Source organism: Xenopus tropicalis, chromosome 9 (assembly GCF_000004195.4).
Source record: "Xenopus tropicalis strain Nigerian chromosome 9, UCB_Xtro_10.0, whole genome shotgun sequence".
Taxonomy (NCBI): Eukaryota; Metazoa; Chordata; class Amphibia; order Anura; family Pipidae; genus Xenopus; species Xenopus tropicalis.
Window position 1 is genome coordinate 86,393,990 of NC_030685.2, and position 17,391 is coordinate 86,411,380.

Sequence of the window (17,391 nt, forward strand, 5' to 3'; positions counted from 1 at the left end):
AATCATTTAACCATTAAATAAACCCAATAGGGCTGTTCTGCCCCCAATAAGGGGTAATTATATCTTAGTTGGGATCAAGTACAGGTACTGTTTTATTATTACAGAGAAAAGGGAATCATTTAACCATGAAATAAACCCAATAGGGCTGTTCTGCCCCCAATAAGGGGTAATTATATCTTAGTTGGGATCAAGTACAGGTACTGTTTTATTATTACAGAGAAAAGGGAATCATTTTTAAAAATTAGAATTATTTTCTTATAATGGAGTCTATGGGAGACAGCCTTTCCGTTATTCTGGATAATGGGTTTCCGGATAAGGGGGTCCCATACCGTACCGTGATATATATCTGATATTCTCTCTTCCTTTAGGTTTAATCATTCACGAGGGGCCGTCCGTCTACCGGATATTCAAGCGGTGGCAGGCGGTGAACCAGCAGTGGAAAGTGATGAATTACGACAAATCGAAAGACCTGGAAGACCAGAAATTGGGGAGCAGCCAGCGGAGCAACCAACAGACGATAAGTAACAATAACAACTCCTCCTCCGTTGGCGGCACGGGCAGCAACGCCGCTCCTGCCGACCCCGGTAACCACGGTAACCATGCCATCGGCCACACTGGGACCTTATCTGATCACCACTGTGCTTACACCATCTTCCACATTCTGAGCCACCTCCGGCCCCACGAGCAGAGAGGTCAGTCCAACGGCAACAGAGAGTTTGTAATGAGAGTGACGACGGTGTGAGGCGCCCGGGGGGCTTTATCCGTAAGGAAAGCGCATGAATCTCTGTGCCTTTTTGCCTTAAGGCCTCAGCTTGATGCCCCTCGACCAATAGGGGGGTCCCTAGAGGCCGCAGATGCTAAAAAAGGCGCAACATCCTGACCAAGTGCAATACTGACTGTATCGAGAACTCGGACTTATAAGCATGATGAATAGATCCAGTCGCCCAATGGGAAGGCACCTCCCCGGTGCCGAATGGTAGAGATGTTGGCCTCCTTTTTAAAGGCTGAGGAGTACAGAATAAGGTGTTTGTGGTACCCCCTCCGCCCCATTTCCCTGAAATAAACTCCCCCCCCCCGATGTAGGGCTGCAGATATTGTTGGTTTATATATCTATATGGGCATCTGAGGGCCACACCATCATGTTGGGCCTTTGGGTGCCCGTATAGACATACGGCCATGACTGTAACTCTACTATACCAAATACACCCCCATTCTTCCTTCAGACTCCAAGTCGCCCCCATTTGCCCCTATAGAAAGCTCTGCCTTGAAGCACAAATATGAAACTTCTCAGTTGTTCTATGAAGGAACCAAACCATCCCCCAAGAATCAGTTTATTGCAGAGCTCTAAATCATATAAAGGTGTTAAACCATCCTCCTCCATCTCCAGCCCCACAAATCTACTGGGGATGTCAACACTTATAAGGCTGTATAAATGCAGAACATACTGTCGGTCCATCAGAGGAGCAGCAGGGCAAGATGGAGACAGTAGGGCAAGATGGAGACAGTAGGGCAAGATGGAGACAGTAGGGCAAGATGGAGACAGTAGGACAAGATGGAGACAGTAGGACAAGATGGAGACAGTAGGGCAAGATGGAGACAGTAGGACAAGATGGGGACAGTAGGGCAAGATGGAGACAGTAGGACAAGATGGAGACAGTAGGGCAAGATGGAGACAGTAGAACAAGATGGAGACAGTAGGGCAAGATGGAGACAGTAGGACAAGATGGAGACAGTACGAAATGATGGAGACAGTAGGGCAAGATGGAGACAGTAGGGCAAGATGGAGACAGTAGGACAAGATGGAGACAGTAGGGCAAGATGGAGACAGTAGGACAAGATGGAGACAGTAGGGCAAGATGGAGACAGTAGGACAAGATGGAGACAGTACGAAATGATGGAGACAGTAGGGCAAGATGGAGACACAAGATGGGATGCCAACACTTCAGGCTGTATAATTGCAGAACATACTATCAGTCCATCTGAGGAACATCCAGCTGTTTTTTTACCTTCAGATCCTACGACCCAAGGAGAAAATTCTGCCCCGAATCCCTTAGAGTAACCAATTCCCAGCCGGGTCCAACAAAGCTCATTTCCGTTAGTGTCGGCCCGGCGAGAATGTGACAGTTTCACGAATACGTTCATATTCTTTATTGCGCGCGGATCCCATTTGAACAAAAAACGCTCGGTTCTGATTCATTGAGCTTCTCCCAAAGGAAAATCTTCTTCTCTGAATCAAAGTCAAGGGAATTTATTGGAAGAAAGGAAAGAAGACCAAGCGCAACAGAAACATTTCAATAAAGATTTTGTTAGAATTTGACCCTCTCTCTTCTTTATTCTGATAGTCTGGGGTTCGGGAGTCTCCCCTCGGGATCTGCCCCGTGCCCTCTAACTACGCCCATATAGTTATATATCTCACATAAATACCTTCCTTTCTAATAGTTTAATAAATGTTTATATCTATAAATGTTATTTTCTCTTACGTAAATACAAATGGGGCGGTAGGAGCCCAAGAGGGAACCATAAAGGTCCATTAGATCTTCTTCACTTGTCTTCATTCCCCATGTCTCTTCCATTCTTCTGCTGTCACTTTCAACTCTCCTTTCTGCTTTCGTTCTCTTTCTTTCTCTTCTTCTTCCCCCATTTATGTTCCATTTCATTCTTCTCTCTTCCCCAATTTTTGTTTCTGCCAAACTTTTTGAAGTTAAGGTTCAACTTCTTCCTCAACCTGATGATCCATCTTCTCTCTCTTCTCTTCATTTGTCTCTCTCTCCCCATCTGTCTTTCCCTTCTTTCTTTTTGTCTCTCATCCCCTCTCATATAGTTTTGTATTCTCCCCAACTCTTTGGCCTTACTCCCCCCATCCTTTCCATTAGTCTCTGTAACACCCAATGACCATTCTTCTCTGCTCCCCCTTATTGGGTTTCATTCCTCTCAATTTCTCCCATCTACCCAATTGTCTTCCCCTGCTGTACAGGTGTGACCACCATGATACAATTCTACTGGGCAGGAGGTCCATTGGGGTTACATAAGGGAGAAAGCCACAATGGTGCAATGGAATAGATATCGACTGTAGACCAGATGGTCATCTAAGGATGGAATGTTCTGGAATCAGATTGAAAGAAAAGTCCAAATAATGCAAATAAAATGACAATTTAGATAAAATGCCTATGAAGGAAGCACAGATAACAAATACCTGCTGGAAATGTATTGTTGTTGTATAAACAGCTGGACATATATCTGGTTTCTCCCTTTGACACTGGTGGCCAAGGCAAGGGCCAAAGACCCTAAGGATACAAGTCTGAAAACCCCTCTATTAGGTATTAATATTTTAAATAAGAATTGAGACCATTTTTCCTTTCCATAACCCCAAGATCCTTTGCTTCCAACTGTTCTTGCTTCAGCTGGTGGATTGTGTGTAGAACTTTCTAGAAATGAGAAGATGAAATCCTAAAGATCTTTCTGATTTTTCCTGCTGTCTCCATCTTGCCCTACTGTCTCCATCTTGTCCTACTGTCCCCATCTTGCCCTACTGTCTCCATCTTGCCCTACTGTCTCCATCTTGCCCTACTGTCTCCATCTTGCCCTACTGTCTCCATCTTGCCCTACTGTCTCCATCTTGCCCTACTGTCCCCATCTTGCCCTACTGTCTCCATCTTGCCCTACGGTCTCCATCTTGTCCTACTGTCTCCATCTTGCCCTACTGTCTCCATCTTGCTCTACTGTCTCCATTTTGTCCTACAGTCTCCATCTTGCCCTACTGCAACCTTTTTGCCCTGCTTTATCTATTACCCCCTTTCTCCCTCCCTACACGTATGTGGGGCCCATGTCTCACACACTATAGGGACAGTTATTCAGTGAAGCCGTTTGGGATTTATGTTCTTTATCCCCTTTCTCTGATCACTGCCTTTTATACTATTATTCTGCCCAACAAAGGAAACCACAGCAGCATTTGATATTTTATAAGTCAAATTTTTTCTGAAATTCTCATGTTGAGCTTTAGTTCTGCCGACTTGAAAAGCGCATCTAAAGCATTTATTATTCATGTACAGAGAATGAAAGGAACGAGAATTCATCTGCCTGAAAAATCAGGCTTAAGTTACTGAGCTGTCGGATAAGTCACTCGCTGCGACCCCCAGTCTGACTGATACAGAGAATTCCCCAACATCCACCTTCATAACTGTGTCTACAGGAATTACAGTATTTATATATATAATTCACCATAATACAAAAAACATTATCCCTTATAATACATGAGTGATACTCAGAGTTCCCTGTATAACTCAGCCTGCAGCCTTGTGCCTTTATATGGGGGGCACAGAACCCCTCAGTGACTGCTAATATCCTTATCATTTACAGTAGGGGGTACATTATCCCTTATAATACATGAGTGATACTCAGAGTTCCCTGTATAACTCAGCCTGCAGCCTTGTGCTTTATATGGGGGGCACAGAACCCCTCAGTGACTGCTAATATCCTTATCATTTACAGTAGGGGGTACATTATCCCTTATAATACATGAGTGATACTCAGAGTTCCCTGTATAATCAGCCTGCAGCCTTGTGCCTTTATATGGGGGGCACAGAACCCCTCAGTGACTGCTAATATCCTTATCATTTACAGTAGGGGGGTACATTATCCCTTATAATACATGAGTGATACTCAGAGTTCCCTGTATAACTCAGCCTGCAGCCTTGTGCCTTTATATGGGGGCACAGAACCCCTCAGTGACTGCTAATATCCTTATCATTTACAGTAGGGGGTACATTATCCCTTATAATACATGAGTGATACTCAGAGTTCCCTGTATAAACTCAGCCTGCAGCCTTGTGCCTTTATATGGGGGGCACAGAACCCCTCAGTGACTGCTAATATCCTTATCATTTACAGTAGGGGGTACATTATCCCTTATAATACATGAGTGATACTCAGAGTTCCCTGTATAACTCAGCCTGCCAGCCTTGTGCCTTTATATGGGGGGCACAGAACCCCTCAGTGACTGCTAATATCTTATCATTTACAGTAGGGGGTACATTATCCCTTATAATACATGAGTGATACTCAGAGTTCCCTGTATAACTCAGCCTGCAGCCTTGTGCCTTTATATGGGGGGCACAGAACCCCTCAGTGACTGCTAATATCCTTATCATTTACAGTAGGGGGTACATTATCCCTTATAATACATGAGTGATACTCAGAGTTCCCTGTATAACTCAGCCTGCAGCCTTGTGCCTTTATATGGGCACAGACCCCTCAGTGACTGCTAATATCCTTATCATTTACAGTAGGGGGTACATTATCCCTTATAATACATGAGTGATACTCAGAGTTCCCTGTATAACTCAGCCTGCAGCCTTGTGCCTTTATATGGGCACAGAACCCATCAGTGACTGCTAATATCCTTATCATTTACAGTAGGGGGTACATTATCCCTTATAATACATGAGTGATACTCAGAGTTCCCTGTATAACTCAGCCTGCAGCCTTGTGTCTTTATTTGGGGGGCACAGAACCCCTCAGTGACTGCTAATATCCTTATCATTTACAGTAGGGGGTACATTATAACTCTGCAGTCACAGACCCCTCTCTGTATAATCACATTATCCCTTACAATTCAGTGCACGAGGCAGTAAGCGTTGGGCTCGGCTGGTAGTTTCACGGATCATTGCCCGTTCGTAGCTAATGGAGTAGAACCAGAGCGCTGATCGGTTCCACACGAGACATTCAGTAAATATCACACCTGACTGCGCCGGGAGAGGAGAGAGGGGGCTTCGGGGGTCACTGACGATTCCCAACAGTGTATTTCACATTTATTTTCTTATTTATGTTCATAAAGATTGGATTTGTTTTTGAGAGGATCAGGAAGGGGAAAGAGTTGGATCAGGGGCAGAATAGGGGGGCAGTGTATAACTGAATCAGCGAAGGCAAACACCCCATTTTTATGGGGCGCTGTTTATCTCTAAATGACACTGTTACACAGCAAATAATTCCCTCTGCCATTTAACCTTTTATTCTTGTACCAACAAATGTATTTGTAGCTGTAATATTGGTGTGTAGGCGCCATCTCAGTGCCTTGTGCCTGAGTCTGAGCTTTCAGCCAGCGCTACTCATTAGAACTGCTTTCAGCTAACCTATTGTTTCTCCTACTCCCATGTAACTGGAGGAGTCCCAAGCCGGACTTGGATTTCTTACTATTGAGTGCTATTCTGATACCTACTGGGAGCTGCTATCTTGCTCCCTTCCCATTGTTCTGCTGATCGGCTGCTGGGGGTGAGGGGGGGGGGGATATCACTCCAACTTGCAGCGCAGCAGTAAAGTGTGCCTGAGTCTGAGCTTTCAGAAGGAGCCGGCGCTACACATTAGAACTGCTTTCAGCTAACCTATTGTTTCTCCTACTCCCATGTAACTGGAGGAGTCCCAAGCCGGACTTGGATTTCTTACTATTGAGTGCTATTCTGATACCTACTGGGAGCTGCTATCTTGCTCCCTTCCCATTGTTCTGCTGATCGGCTGCTGGGGGTGAGGGGGGGGGATATCACTCCAACTTGCAGCGCAGCAGTAAAAGTGTGCCTGAGTCTGAGCTTTCAGAAGGAGCCGGCGCTACACATTAGAACTGCTTTCAGCTAACCTATTGTTTCTCCTACTCCCATGTAACTGGAGGAGTCCCAAGCCGGACTTGGATTTCTTACTATTGAGTGCTATTCTGATACCTACTGGGAGCTGCTATCTTGCTCCCTTCCCATTGTTCTACTGATCGGCTGCTGGGGGTGAGGGGGGGGAGATATCACTCCAACTTGCAGCGCAGCAGTAAAGTGTGCCTGAGTCTGAGCTTTCAGCCAGCGCTACACATTAGAACTGCTTTCAGCTAACCTATTGTTTCTCCTACTCCCATGTAACTGGAGGAGTCCCAAGCCGGACTTGGATTTCTTACTATTGAGTGCTATTCTGATACCTACTGGGAGCTGCTATCTTGCTCCCTTCCCATTGTTCTGCTGATCGGCTGCTGGGGGTGAGGGGGGGGGGGATATCACTCCAACTTGCAGCGCAGCAGTAAAGTGTGCCTGAGTCTGAGCTTTCAGCCAGCGCTACACATTAGAACTGCTTTCAGCTAACCTATTGTTTCTCCTACTCCCATGTAACTGGAGGAGTCCCAAGCCAGACTTGGATTTCTTACTATTGTCTGTAAGTAGTTTGGTGAGTGGAAAGACAAACATATGGTCAGAATCGGACCCAAATCCAGTACCTCCCTCCAAAGATACTGTTTGTCCCTTCTGGTTTTGACCCTTGAAACTATGCAGCAGAAGCCAGTGTATTAGCAGAATTTACACTATTAAATCAAATGGGTTGAGGAGACTGCCTCATATGTATGCAAATAAACACAAGGAATTATGGGAACTAGTCCCAAAGAGCTCTAAAAAAAAATCCCATGTACATGGGTTTATCCTATAGGCTAAAGCTCCCAGAATTCCTTGTGTTGGTTTAACACTGAGAAGTCAACCTTGTAGCAGCCCAAGGTGACAGTCGGAGCGCCGATTTGCCCGCGGAGATCGTTTTTAACCAATAAACCCCCAGCACGCGGTCTCCCCGGGGCGTCTCGGAGCCGATACAAACGCCGCAAGGCAGCGAGATTTAAGGGTTTTGTTGGGGGAAAGTGCTATTTCCTGATATATAAATGGAAACGACGCTCTGATGAGGAATATAAATTGGATTTACCCGCGCGCGGCTTTTGTTTGGGGGGGAACCGACGCCGGCGCTTTCCTCGCAAATCAAATGTATCCGGCGGCCGAGGCACTAAATGCTTTATGGGCGCGTTTCATGCCGAGGAATATTTCACGTCTCCTGTAAAGTAAATTATAGGCGTTTTGTGCGAGGGATTCGGGGAATGGAAAAGGCACATTTTGGGCTGTTGAACCAATGGGGGGGGGGTTTCTAAGGGGTTATGGGGGGGCAAGTAAAGGGCAAATACGCACTGTGGTTTCCCTGCTGCAATGAGAGAGGGATATCTAGCGATGCACCCAGCCCAGTGTATTGGGTACTGCTGAACCCCCTAATCCTTCCGATGGATTCGGCCCAATACCAAACCGGAAGGGGTAAAAATGGTCGATCGCTGCCAAATACCCCCCCTAACATTTAACCCTTCGCCTGAAACCGAACCCTGACAAAAAAGGCCCAATCCTGGCTGAATACCGAGCCTAATGCTGGATTCGGTGCATCCCTAGTAATATCGGGGGGCTCCATGGCTGGATGGGGGGGAGTCTAAAGCCCAAAGTAACGCAGGGGGGCACAGATACTATAAAGAGACGTCATATTGCAGCATCAGTAATTAGGGGGTGCTATACCATTAAATTAGCAGGGATTTCACCCCTAGTGGCTCTTGATTGTTAGCCCACTTGCTCAACTGGGCCACCGAGTCAATGGGCTTTGCTACTGACAATAGAACAGGGTACTTATGGGAAAAACGTCTACTATCCACCCAAACCCAACCCACTCCATACCATGCATGGTAAAATTAGGCCACACCCCCACACTTCCTTAACCATAAGAAGTTACACCTAGCTCCTCCCCTGATCCGCCCATGCCAAGCCCACTTCCCAAGATTCCCCGCCGCTTTCTATGTCCTCAATGCAGAACTGTCCTGCAGAAATGGGACCAGTGGGAGGGAAACCATTTTAAAATCTCTTTGCCCCGCCCCCCTGCCATAGGGCCCCCAACCAGAGTAACCCCGTAACTGCCTAAACGCAGCACTACAACTCCCAGATACCAGAATGCAAATAGTAAGAAGAAGGCAAATAGTTCAAAAACTATAAAAAAAAAAAATAACCCTCCCTTAAATGTCTGCTGCTGCCCTAGTAATGGGGGTTGCTACCTTCCCCGGTGCCTGGCAACCACAAGTTGTGCCATTCACATATACGAGAGAGCTAGGTGCATTATGGGAACTCATTGCGGCCAAACGCCACCGTGAATTCTGCCACATTTGTGCAATTTCCACCCTTAAATGAAAAAGAATAGAATTCCCCCGAGTTATTGTGTCCTTTGTTTGGTGCCACAAAGCGAGAAACTAATGATACAAAGTTGTGAGTTCAATGATGATAAATTCCTTTCATTCGTCCGTGTGTGAGCGGCACCGCGGGAACCGAGCAGCGGGAGTCACTAACGCGCAAAATACATGAAACAGATCAGCCCGTGTGTGAGAAATAGTTACACGTATCCCACCGGCCTGATGGATGGAGCCTAATAGCACGGAAAGAACAGGGGGAGGGGGGGGGGGGGGACGGAATGGCATCCAGATACACAGGGAATTCATGGATTAATGTGCCCAGAGCTGGTGTATTGGGGGGGCAACAGCTATACAGGCAGGGAAAAACCCCATAATAAATGTTCTCTTTGATCGTAGGAGCAGTGTAGTAGCACCTAGAATAATGGGGGATGGCAGGTATAGTAGGGAGAGATGGTGCCTATAGTAGCAGTGGGGGGGGGTAATAGCCTCTGGGAAGGGACTGGGGCTGTGGGATAGCAGGTATAGTAGGGAGAGATGGTGCCTATAGTAGCAGTGGGGGGATAATAGCCTCTGGGAAGGGACTGGGGCTGTGGGATAGCAGGTATAGTAGGGAGAGATGGTGCCTATAGTAGCAGTGGGGGGATAATAGCCTCTGGGAAGGGACTGGGGCTGTGGGATAGCAGGTATAGTAGGGAGAGATGGTGCCTATAGTAGCAGTGGGGGGATAATAGCCTCTGGGAAGGGACTGGGGCTGTGGGATAGCAGGTATAGTAGGGAGAGATGGTGCCTTATAGTAGCAGTGGGGGGATAATAGCCTCTGGGAAGGGACTGGGGCTGTGGGATAGCAGGTATAGTAGGGAGAGATGGTGCCTATAGTAGCAGTGGGGGGGATAATAGCCTCTGGGAAGGGACTGGGGCTGTGGGATAGCAGGTTATAGTAGGGAGAGAATTTTATTAAAATATATGAAACAGTTACAACCAGAAATACAATTACATTTCAATCAACAGAAATATATAATAAACAATATCACATCAAAAAACAAAGTGAACATTTCTCCAAAGCATCTTATTTCCACAGATTTCTCAATTTCCATTGTCTTAATAAGAATTAGTTCATTTACAATCACTTTTGCAACATGTTCTGCAGGATCTTTCGTTTGTCCAAATGTCCATTTGCATCTCATATGCCAGAGATGATACCTTATCACCATAATGATTATATACAATGTTTCTTGTCCGTGCCATTCTCCCTCCCAGCACCCACCACCCCATAGGCAAACTCAGAATAGTTGAGGTCTCTAAGCATCTGTAGGTGTAACAGTCTCGCCAGTAGACATCTCAGAGATTGTGAGACAGGACACTCAATTAGAAAATGCTCCTGTGACTCCTCTGTCCCACAACCCCAAGGACATGCCCTGTTATCAACACTTCGATACTTAAGGTTTCCCCTTACAAATAGCTTCCCATGAAAGGACAGCCAAGCATTATCCCAAAATTTTTTCGGAATTCTCTTGCTATTCAGAAAGCTTAAACTCTCCTCCATGATCCTACTCGCCACAGTCCTGCACTATTGGGGGGGTACAAAAGAAAAAATCTAAAACCCGTAAATAAATACTTTTCCTAGAGAAGGAAAATAACTCCTGCTTTCCAATGCTCCATTTTCCGCAGAAGCTTAACTGCCTGGCTCAGAAATGATGGGATGCTGCCTCCTCTCACTCGAAACCTCCTTCACTCTGTCCCCAAGTAACCAGTCCTTGATAAATGGCGATACCCAGTCCTTAACACTGACTTCCCACAGCAATTTCCTTTTCTTGCCATCAAATTCCTAAAATTATATTTCAGGAAAATGACGCAAAAGAACCCCACTGGACATAACATGTCCAACCCACCCTTTTTCTCTGCAGGAAGGTCACACCCCTTTTTTACAGGATTGATCCTGCTCCCCCATAGCATCTGGAAGAACAGGCTCTGGATCCGGACATAGAGAGCTTCTGGCAATAAGAAGACATAGGAAACAAAGAGAAACAAAGGAATCAGATAAGCTTTAATAATGTCGATCCTTTCCTATAGGTCAGCTTCCATGCCTTCCATCGCTGAACCTTTGCAATACCAACATCCAACTTTTCTTCCCAATTTACCTGAGCATTATCTCCTCTCCCAAATTTGATACCCAGAATTCTAACCTGCTCTGGGGCTACGGGAAAATTCTCAAGATTAAAAACTTGGTCTCCCTTCTAAAACCCAAAGAGCTTCCGATTTTTCCTGGTTGACTAGAGACCCAGAGGCCTCTGAATAACTTTTGATGTGCTCCGACACCAGCGACTCCTCCTCTGGATAGACAGAACCAAAGTCACATCATCCGCGTAGGCTACCGACTTAAAAGACTGACCCATGGGAAACGGAACACCCTCCAAACCACAACTCTGCAAACCCCTTAAAAAAGGATCCAGAGCAAATATGTATAAGAGTGGGCTAAGAGGGCATCCCTGTCTCACCCCAGCCTGCACTTCAAAGTCTTCACCCTGCCAACCATTAATTAAAGGGAAGCTCTTTGCCCCTCCATACAAAACTCTTAACCATTCAATAAAACTGACCCGGGATGTGGTACTTTTGCAAAGTAGCCCATAGGTATTCGTGATCGACTTTATCAAAAGCTTTAGCCTGATCTAATGAGAGAAAGTACCTTCCCCATTTATTTAGTTTACACCTTTCCAAAGTTTCCCCTGAGAAGTAGAAGTGCCCCATAGATGTCACGTCCCTCCACCGAGCAGAACTGAGAAGATGACAAAAGAAGCCAGCAAACTTACCCAGCCTTACAGAAAAAATCCTTGCAAGAAGCTTCCTATCGCAGTTGAGAAGTGCAATAGGCCTCCAATTCTCAATGTGTCTCGAATCCTTCCCCTTTGACAACAGAATCAACGAGGAGTTCTGCATAGAAGAAGGAAGGCTCCCATTCACTAAACTCTCATTAAACACCTCCACCAGAATTGGTGCCAACTTCACCTTAAAAGTTTTATAGAACTCAGCTGTTAAACCATCCGGCCCAGGAGCCTTCTTCTTCTGCTGTTTGTCAATGGCCTGCAAAACCTCCTCCTCTGTTATTTCTTTCACCAAAGGGGAAAAGTCCAAATTCTCAATGTTAGGGCCTGGGGTCGCCTCTAGGAAGGCTTGCATCTTTCCCCTATCCAAAGCTTTTTTTCTGAAAAGCTCAGCATAGTATGATCTTACAACTCCCAGAATCCCCTCCCTAGTACTCTGTAAGTGACCCTGGGAGTCATACAGACCTTCCACCAATTTTCTCTTAACTGTCTCCTTACAGTTTTGGTAAGGGTCTGGAGAGTTGGACACCCCATAATCCCTTTCCAAAACCAAGGACTTGTAGCGGCTATACTGCTGCTGTCTTAACAGATACTTGAGCCTGTTCACTTTTTCCCCCACCTCTCCCTCCGAAACACAGACCTCAAGCTTCCTTCTCAAGGACCAGCACTTTTGCTCTCTTTCCCTCCCTTTCTTAAAAGAGACAGACTGAAAAAGGTTCTAAAAGAATCCTTGGTAGCATCCCACCATTCTGATAGTGAGCCGAAAAAATCTACCTTTGTGACTTCCCTCTGCAATAAACGCTCAAAGGATTTCCCTACCTCTGCATCCTCTAGGGAACCTGCCCCCAATCTCCACAGTCCCCTCCCAAATCTGGGTTTTCCTACAGAACCATAACAAAATGACAGGGCTAAATGATCAGAAAATTCTACTGCTGTTTCCTTGATCTCTGAGAAAATCTCCCCTTTCTTAACAAAAACCAAAATCAATTCTGCTGCTTCTCCCACCACAATAATAAGTGTGCTTCCCCTTTCTCCCATGGGCTGTAGCGATGTCTATAAGGCCGGTCTCTTCCACCAAATTCACCAGAAACTGGCTCTCATATTTTTTATACCTTCCCGTTCTGTCCACATCCCTGAGAACCTGATTAAAGTCCCCAGCTAGAATCACAGGAGCAGATGTGTATAAGAACTGCTTAATTTCTGATAATAATTTCCTCCTCTCTGAGATTGTCTGGGGCCCATATACATTTATCAACCTCAACAGGGACCCATCAATCTGCACATCCAGCATCAGACACCTTCCCAGCCATATGTCTACTACCTTCTTTACCTCAATTTTTCTACCCCCTTTAAAGAGGATACCAACCCCACCAGCTGGCTCAGTAGCCACCGACCAAAAAGAAAACCCCCCTTTCCAATCCCTTTTAGCCTCCCTTATCTCTGGATAGAGGTCAGTCTAGTCTCTTGCAGAAAGATAATATCTGCAGCCCACTGACTCTAGGAAATCAAAAGCCATAAAGCGAGTCTTTCTGTTCTTAATGCTGCAAACATTCATGGTTATAAAATGTATATCAAGAGGCATCTTTATGTTTCTTGTTTAGAGACGTATCAGAACTTTTCCCACCTGATCTTTTTACCTGTATCCTTATAACCTGTCTCCTGACTCTCCATCCCGCTTTCTTCTTCCAACTCCCCTTCCTCCAGTGACTCCAAATCTGCCCCCTGAGACTGAAAAGCCCCTTCCCTCTTGCTCTTTTTTCTGCTGGAGATGATATCAGAAGAGAGACTTTTTCTTTTCTCCCTCTCTTCCTCCTCCTCCATTCTCTCCAACTCTGCCTGTTCTTCTGCCAAATCCCCCACGACTTCCCTCCTGGCAAAACAAATCTATTTTCAGTTGGGAGGGTCATTACACCTGGGCACTGATCTTCCTTAACTTCCTTTGATTTATTGCCCACCACTATCCAACCATCCTCCCCCCCTTGGGATGCCTGTACCTTTGCCTTTTATTCCCCTTATTCCTCCCCCTTTCACTCTTCCTGCCCTCTTTCTCTGCCTCTTTCTCTCTCACCTCTGTTGGGCGCCCCCTGTCTGTCTCTCTTGCCCCACCTGCCCTCTCCTTTCCCCCTCCCTCAGTCTGTGGGCAAGTTCTCCCCTGGCATTGGGGTACTCATTATTTCTTCCAAATTTGGACAAGCCTTCCTAATGTTGCGCCAGGCGTCGGGGCAGGCCCTATAAGCATGGCCGGATTGCATACACAGGTTACACTTTATGGCCTTTACACACTCCTTGCTTGGGTGCCCAGTCTCCCCACACAAAGCACATTTCTGTATGTTACACTTTACAGCATAATGCCTGTTGGACCCACATTTATAGCATAGCCTGGGCTGGCCCACATAGAAACAGACACCCCTTGCTTTCCCAATGAAAAAGGAATTTGGGAGATGTTTCTGAACATTCTGATCCACATGCAATTTTACTTGGACTTTATACCCCCCTACCCAGAATCCCTCCTCATCAAACACCGGCTCCAGGGGGATAGGACAGTGCACTGGCGCCGGAGCCATATGAGGATGTCCTGCTCATGCACTGTCTCTCTCTTCATGATAATGGTAACCAGTTTGGTTTCGGGTTTGGACACAGGGATTACCCTAAACCCCTCCCACTCCTTGGCCCCTTTACTTGGATGGTACCGCCTCCAGAACTCCTCTAACCCTTGGGATAACTTAAAGCTTAAATCAAACTCTGTGTCTGTGACACTCAGCAAGGCATAAACATCCTGTGGGGTAAAACCCAGCAACTGTTTAATAATGTTTCTGCCCACAAACCTGCGCCCCGGGAAATCCTCCTCTCTTTCTCCCACTTAATTTTCACCACATTCTTCCTCTTATCAAACTCATCATCAAACTCCTCATCCTGCTCACGTGCAAAGAATCTCCTTCCCTCCCAAACACTGCCCCCCGCAGCCCCAGCAACACTCTCAGTCCCCCCATGCACATTGCTTTCCCCAGCAGAATAAACGACATTTTTTCCTTCCCCTCCCCCACCTCTCCCAGCTCCCTCAGTCACACACGTTGCATTACCTGCAATCACCTGCACCTCAGCTGCACCACTCTCAGCCGCTTGCACCTCAGCTGCCTCAGCACTCACTGCCCCACCCCCCTCACTCACACACATTGCATTGCCCCCAGCCGCTTGCCCCACACTGCCCCCAGCACTCACCCCACTCATGGCAGCTGCACGCACACTATCAGCATTGGAAATACCGTTACTTTGTACAATATCAGTAGCAACACTACATTGAGTAAGAGTTTTTGAAACCTCAGTCTCTTTGAGCAGTTCTGCAACTTTTTAGCAGTCTCTCAGCAGTCATATTGCCTTCTTTCATTTGTTCAAATCTCTGCTTGTTGCCATACAGCTCCTTCCATGGCTCTATAACAGCCAGAATGTCTTTAATGTAAGTCTCAGTGTCTTCCAGCTCCTTATTGTGGAAAGCCAACTCCCTGATATACAGAGTTCTCCTCTCTCCTCTTGCCAACTTCAGATTTTTTATAAGCCTGTCAATGTCTTTATTTAATTTGCCTTGTTTCTCCTCTAAACACCTCAGTTCTTTCAAAGCATTAATGATAGTGTCATACTGTATTACAGTCTCAGTAACTTTGTGCCCTTCCCCTGCCTTCCCCAGGGGTCGGCAGCCATTACCTGCTCACTGTCCTGGGCCACACGGTTTCCATGCACCTCACAGGCAGCAGCCATCTCCTGGTCACTCAGAGCGCTCTCTGCAACCTCCAGGGCCACACGGCTTCCATATTCCTCACTGGCAGCAGCCATTTCCTGGTTGGTCAGAGCATTTTCTGCAACCACCATTGCCACATGGCTTCCAAGCTCCTCAATGCCAGCAGCCATTTTGCAGCCATCAGACTCTCCTCTCACCTCCTGGTTTGCCTCTGTTGCAGCTCCGCAGCTCCCTGCAGTTACTCCAACACCGGCGTCCATTTCCACAGAGTCAGAGTCACTCTCAATGCCGCTTTGGGAACAACTTTTACTTTTCTTATTCTTTCCTTTAATAGAGCAGGAAACATTGCCCTTTGCAGCGTGCTCCACAGTCACCACAATGTTTGATCCGGCAGCCCTCTTGCTGCTGCCCAAACGGGTCTTCACTACCCGGCTAAAAGGTTTTATTGCCTTCTTCCCCATTGAGTAGGGAAAGCACCAAAAACACAAAGAAAAAAGCACCCACAAAACTAACCCCCAGACCCAGCTGGGCCTGGGAGAAAGTCACAGAACCACAGAACACTCAAAGCACCTCCACTCACTAGCAACAGCAATGAGAAAATGGCCTCTGAGAAGGGGGTGTGGCTGTGGGATAGCAGGTATAGTAGGGAGAGATGGTGCCTATAGTAGCAGTGGGGGGATAATAGCCTCTGGGAAGGGACTGGGGCTGTGGGATAACAGGTATAGTAGGGAGAGATGGTGCCTATAGTAACAGTGGGGGGATAATAGCCTCTGGGAAGGGACTGGGGCTGTGGGATAGCAGGTATAGTAGGGAGAGATGGTGCCTATAGTAGCAGTGGGGGGATAATAGCCTCTGGGAAGGGACTGGGGCTGTGGGATAGCAGGTATAGTAGGGAGAGATGGTGCCTATAGTAGCAGTGGGGGGGATAATAGCCTCTGGGAAGGGACTGGGGCTGTGGGATAGCAGGTATAGTAGGGAGAGATGGTGCCTATAGTAGCAGTGGGGGGATAATAGCCTCTGGGAAGGGACTGGGGCTGTGGGATAGCAGGTATAGTAGGAGAGATGGTGCCTATAGTAGCAGTGGGGGGGATAATAGCCTCTGGGAAGGGACTGGGGCTGTGGGATAGCAGGTATAGTAGGGAGAGATGGTGCCTATAGTAGCAGTGGGGGGATAATAGCCTCTGGGAAGGGACTGGGGCTGTGGGATAGCAGGTATAGTAGGGAGAGATGGTGCCTATAGTAGCAGTGGGGGGATAATAGCCTCTGGGAAGGGACTGGGGCTGTGGGATAGCAGGTATAGTAGGGAGACATGGTGCCTATAGTAGCAGTGGGGGGATAATAGCCTCTGGGAAGGGACTGGGGCTGTGGGATAGCAGGTATAGTAGGGAGAGATGGTGCCTATAGTAGCAGTGGGGGGATAATAGCCTCTGGGAAGGGACTGGGGCTGTGGGATTGCAGGTATAGTAGGGAGAGATGGTGCCTATAGTAGCAGTGGGGGGATAATAGCCTCTGGGAAGGGACTGGGGCTGTGGGATAGCAGGTATAGTAGGGTTACATGGTGGTACCTTCTATGTAGTGAATGCCTACAACTGGTTGGAAGGGTGACTTCTAATCCAATCAGATTGGGTAGATGCCAGTGTTCCCACTTAGTAACAGATTCTGTTCAACTATTTCTCACCTGGGATCCATTCGCTGCCTGAATACAACCTGTTGCTGAGAGACTAATGCCAAGTATCTTTGTACAAAGGAAAACAAGCAATATATATATAGTTGTTATTCTGCGCAGCCACAATGGGTTAATATTCTTGTAATTCTGCATTTTATGGGAGGAATAAAAACACAGA

The 17,391-nt window shown here is 46.8% G+C and overlaps 1 protein-coding gene across 1 annotated transcript in view; it reads left to right on the forward strand.

Moving 5' to 3' along the window:
* The window catches only part of marchf4 (membrane associated ring-CH-type finger 4), a 39,916-nt gene extending 38,378 nt beyond the window's left edge, over positions 1–1,538 (forward strand). Inside the window, exon 4 of the mRNA XM_002942005.5 lies at positions 369–1,538. Within this exon, the coding sequence (XP_002942051.2) occupies positions 369–742 (374 nt within the window). The 3' untranslated portion in view covers positions 743–1,538. The remainder of the gene's footprint in view (positions 1–368) is intronic.
* The last annotated feature ends 15,853 nt before the right edge of the window (positions 1,539–17,391 follow it).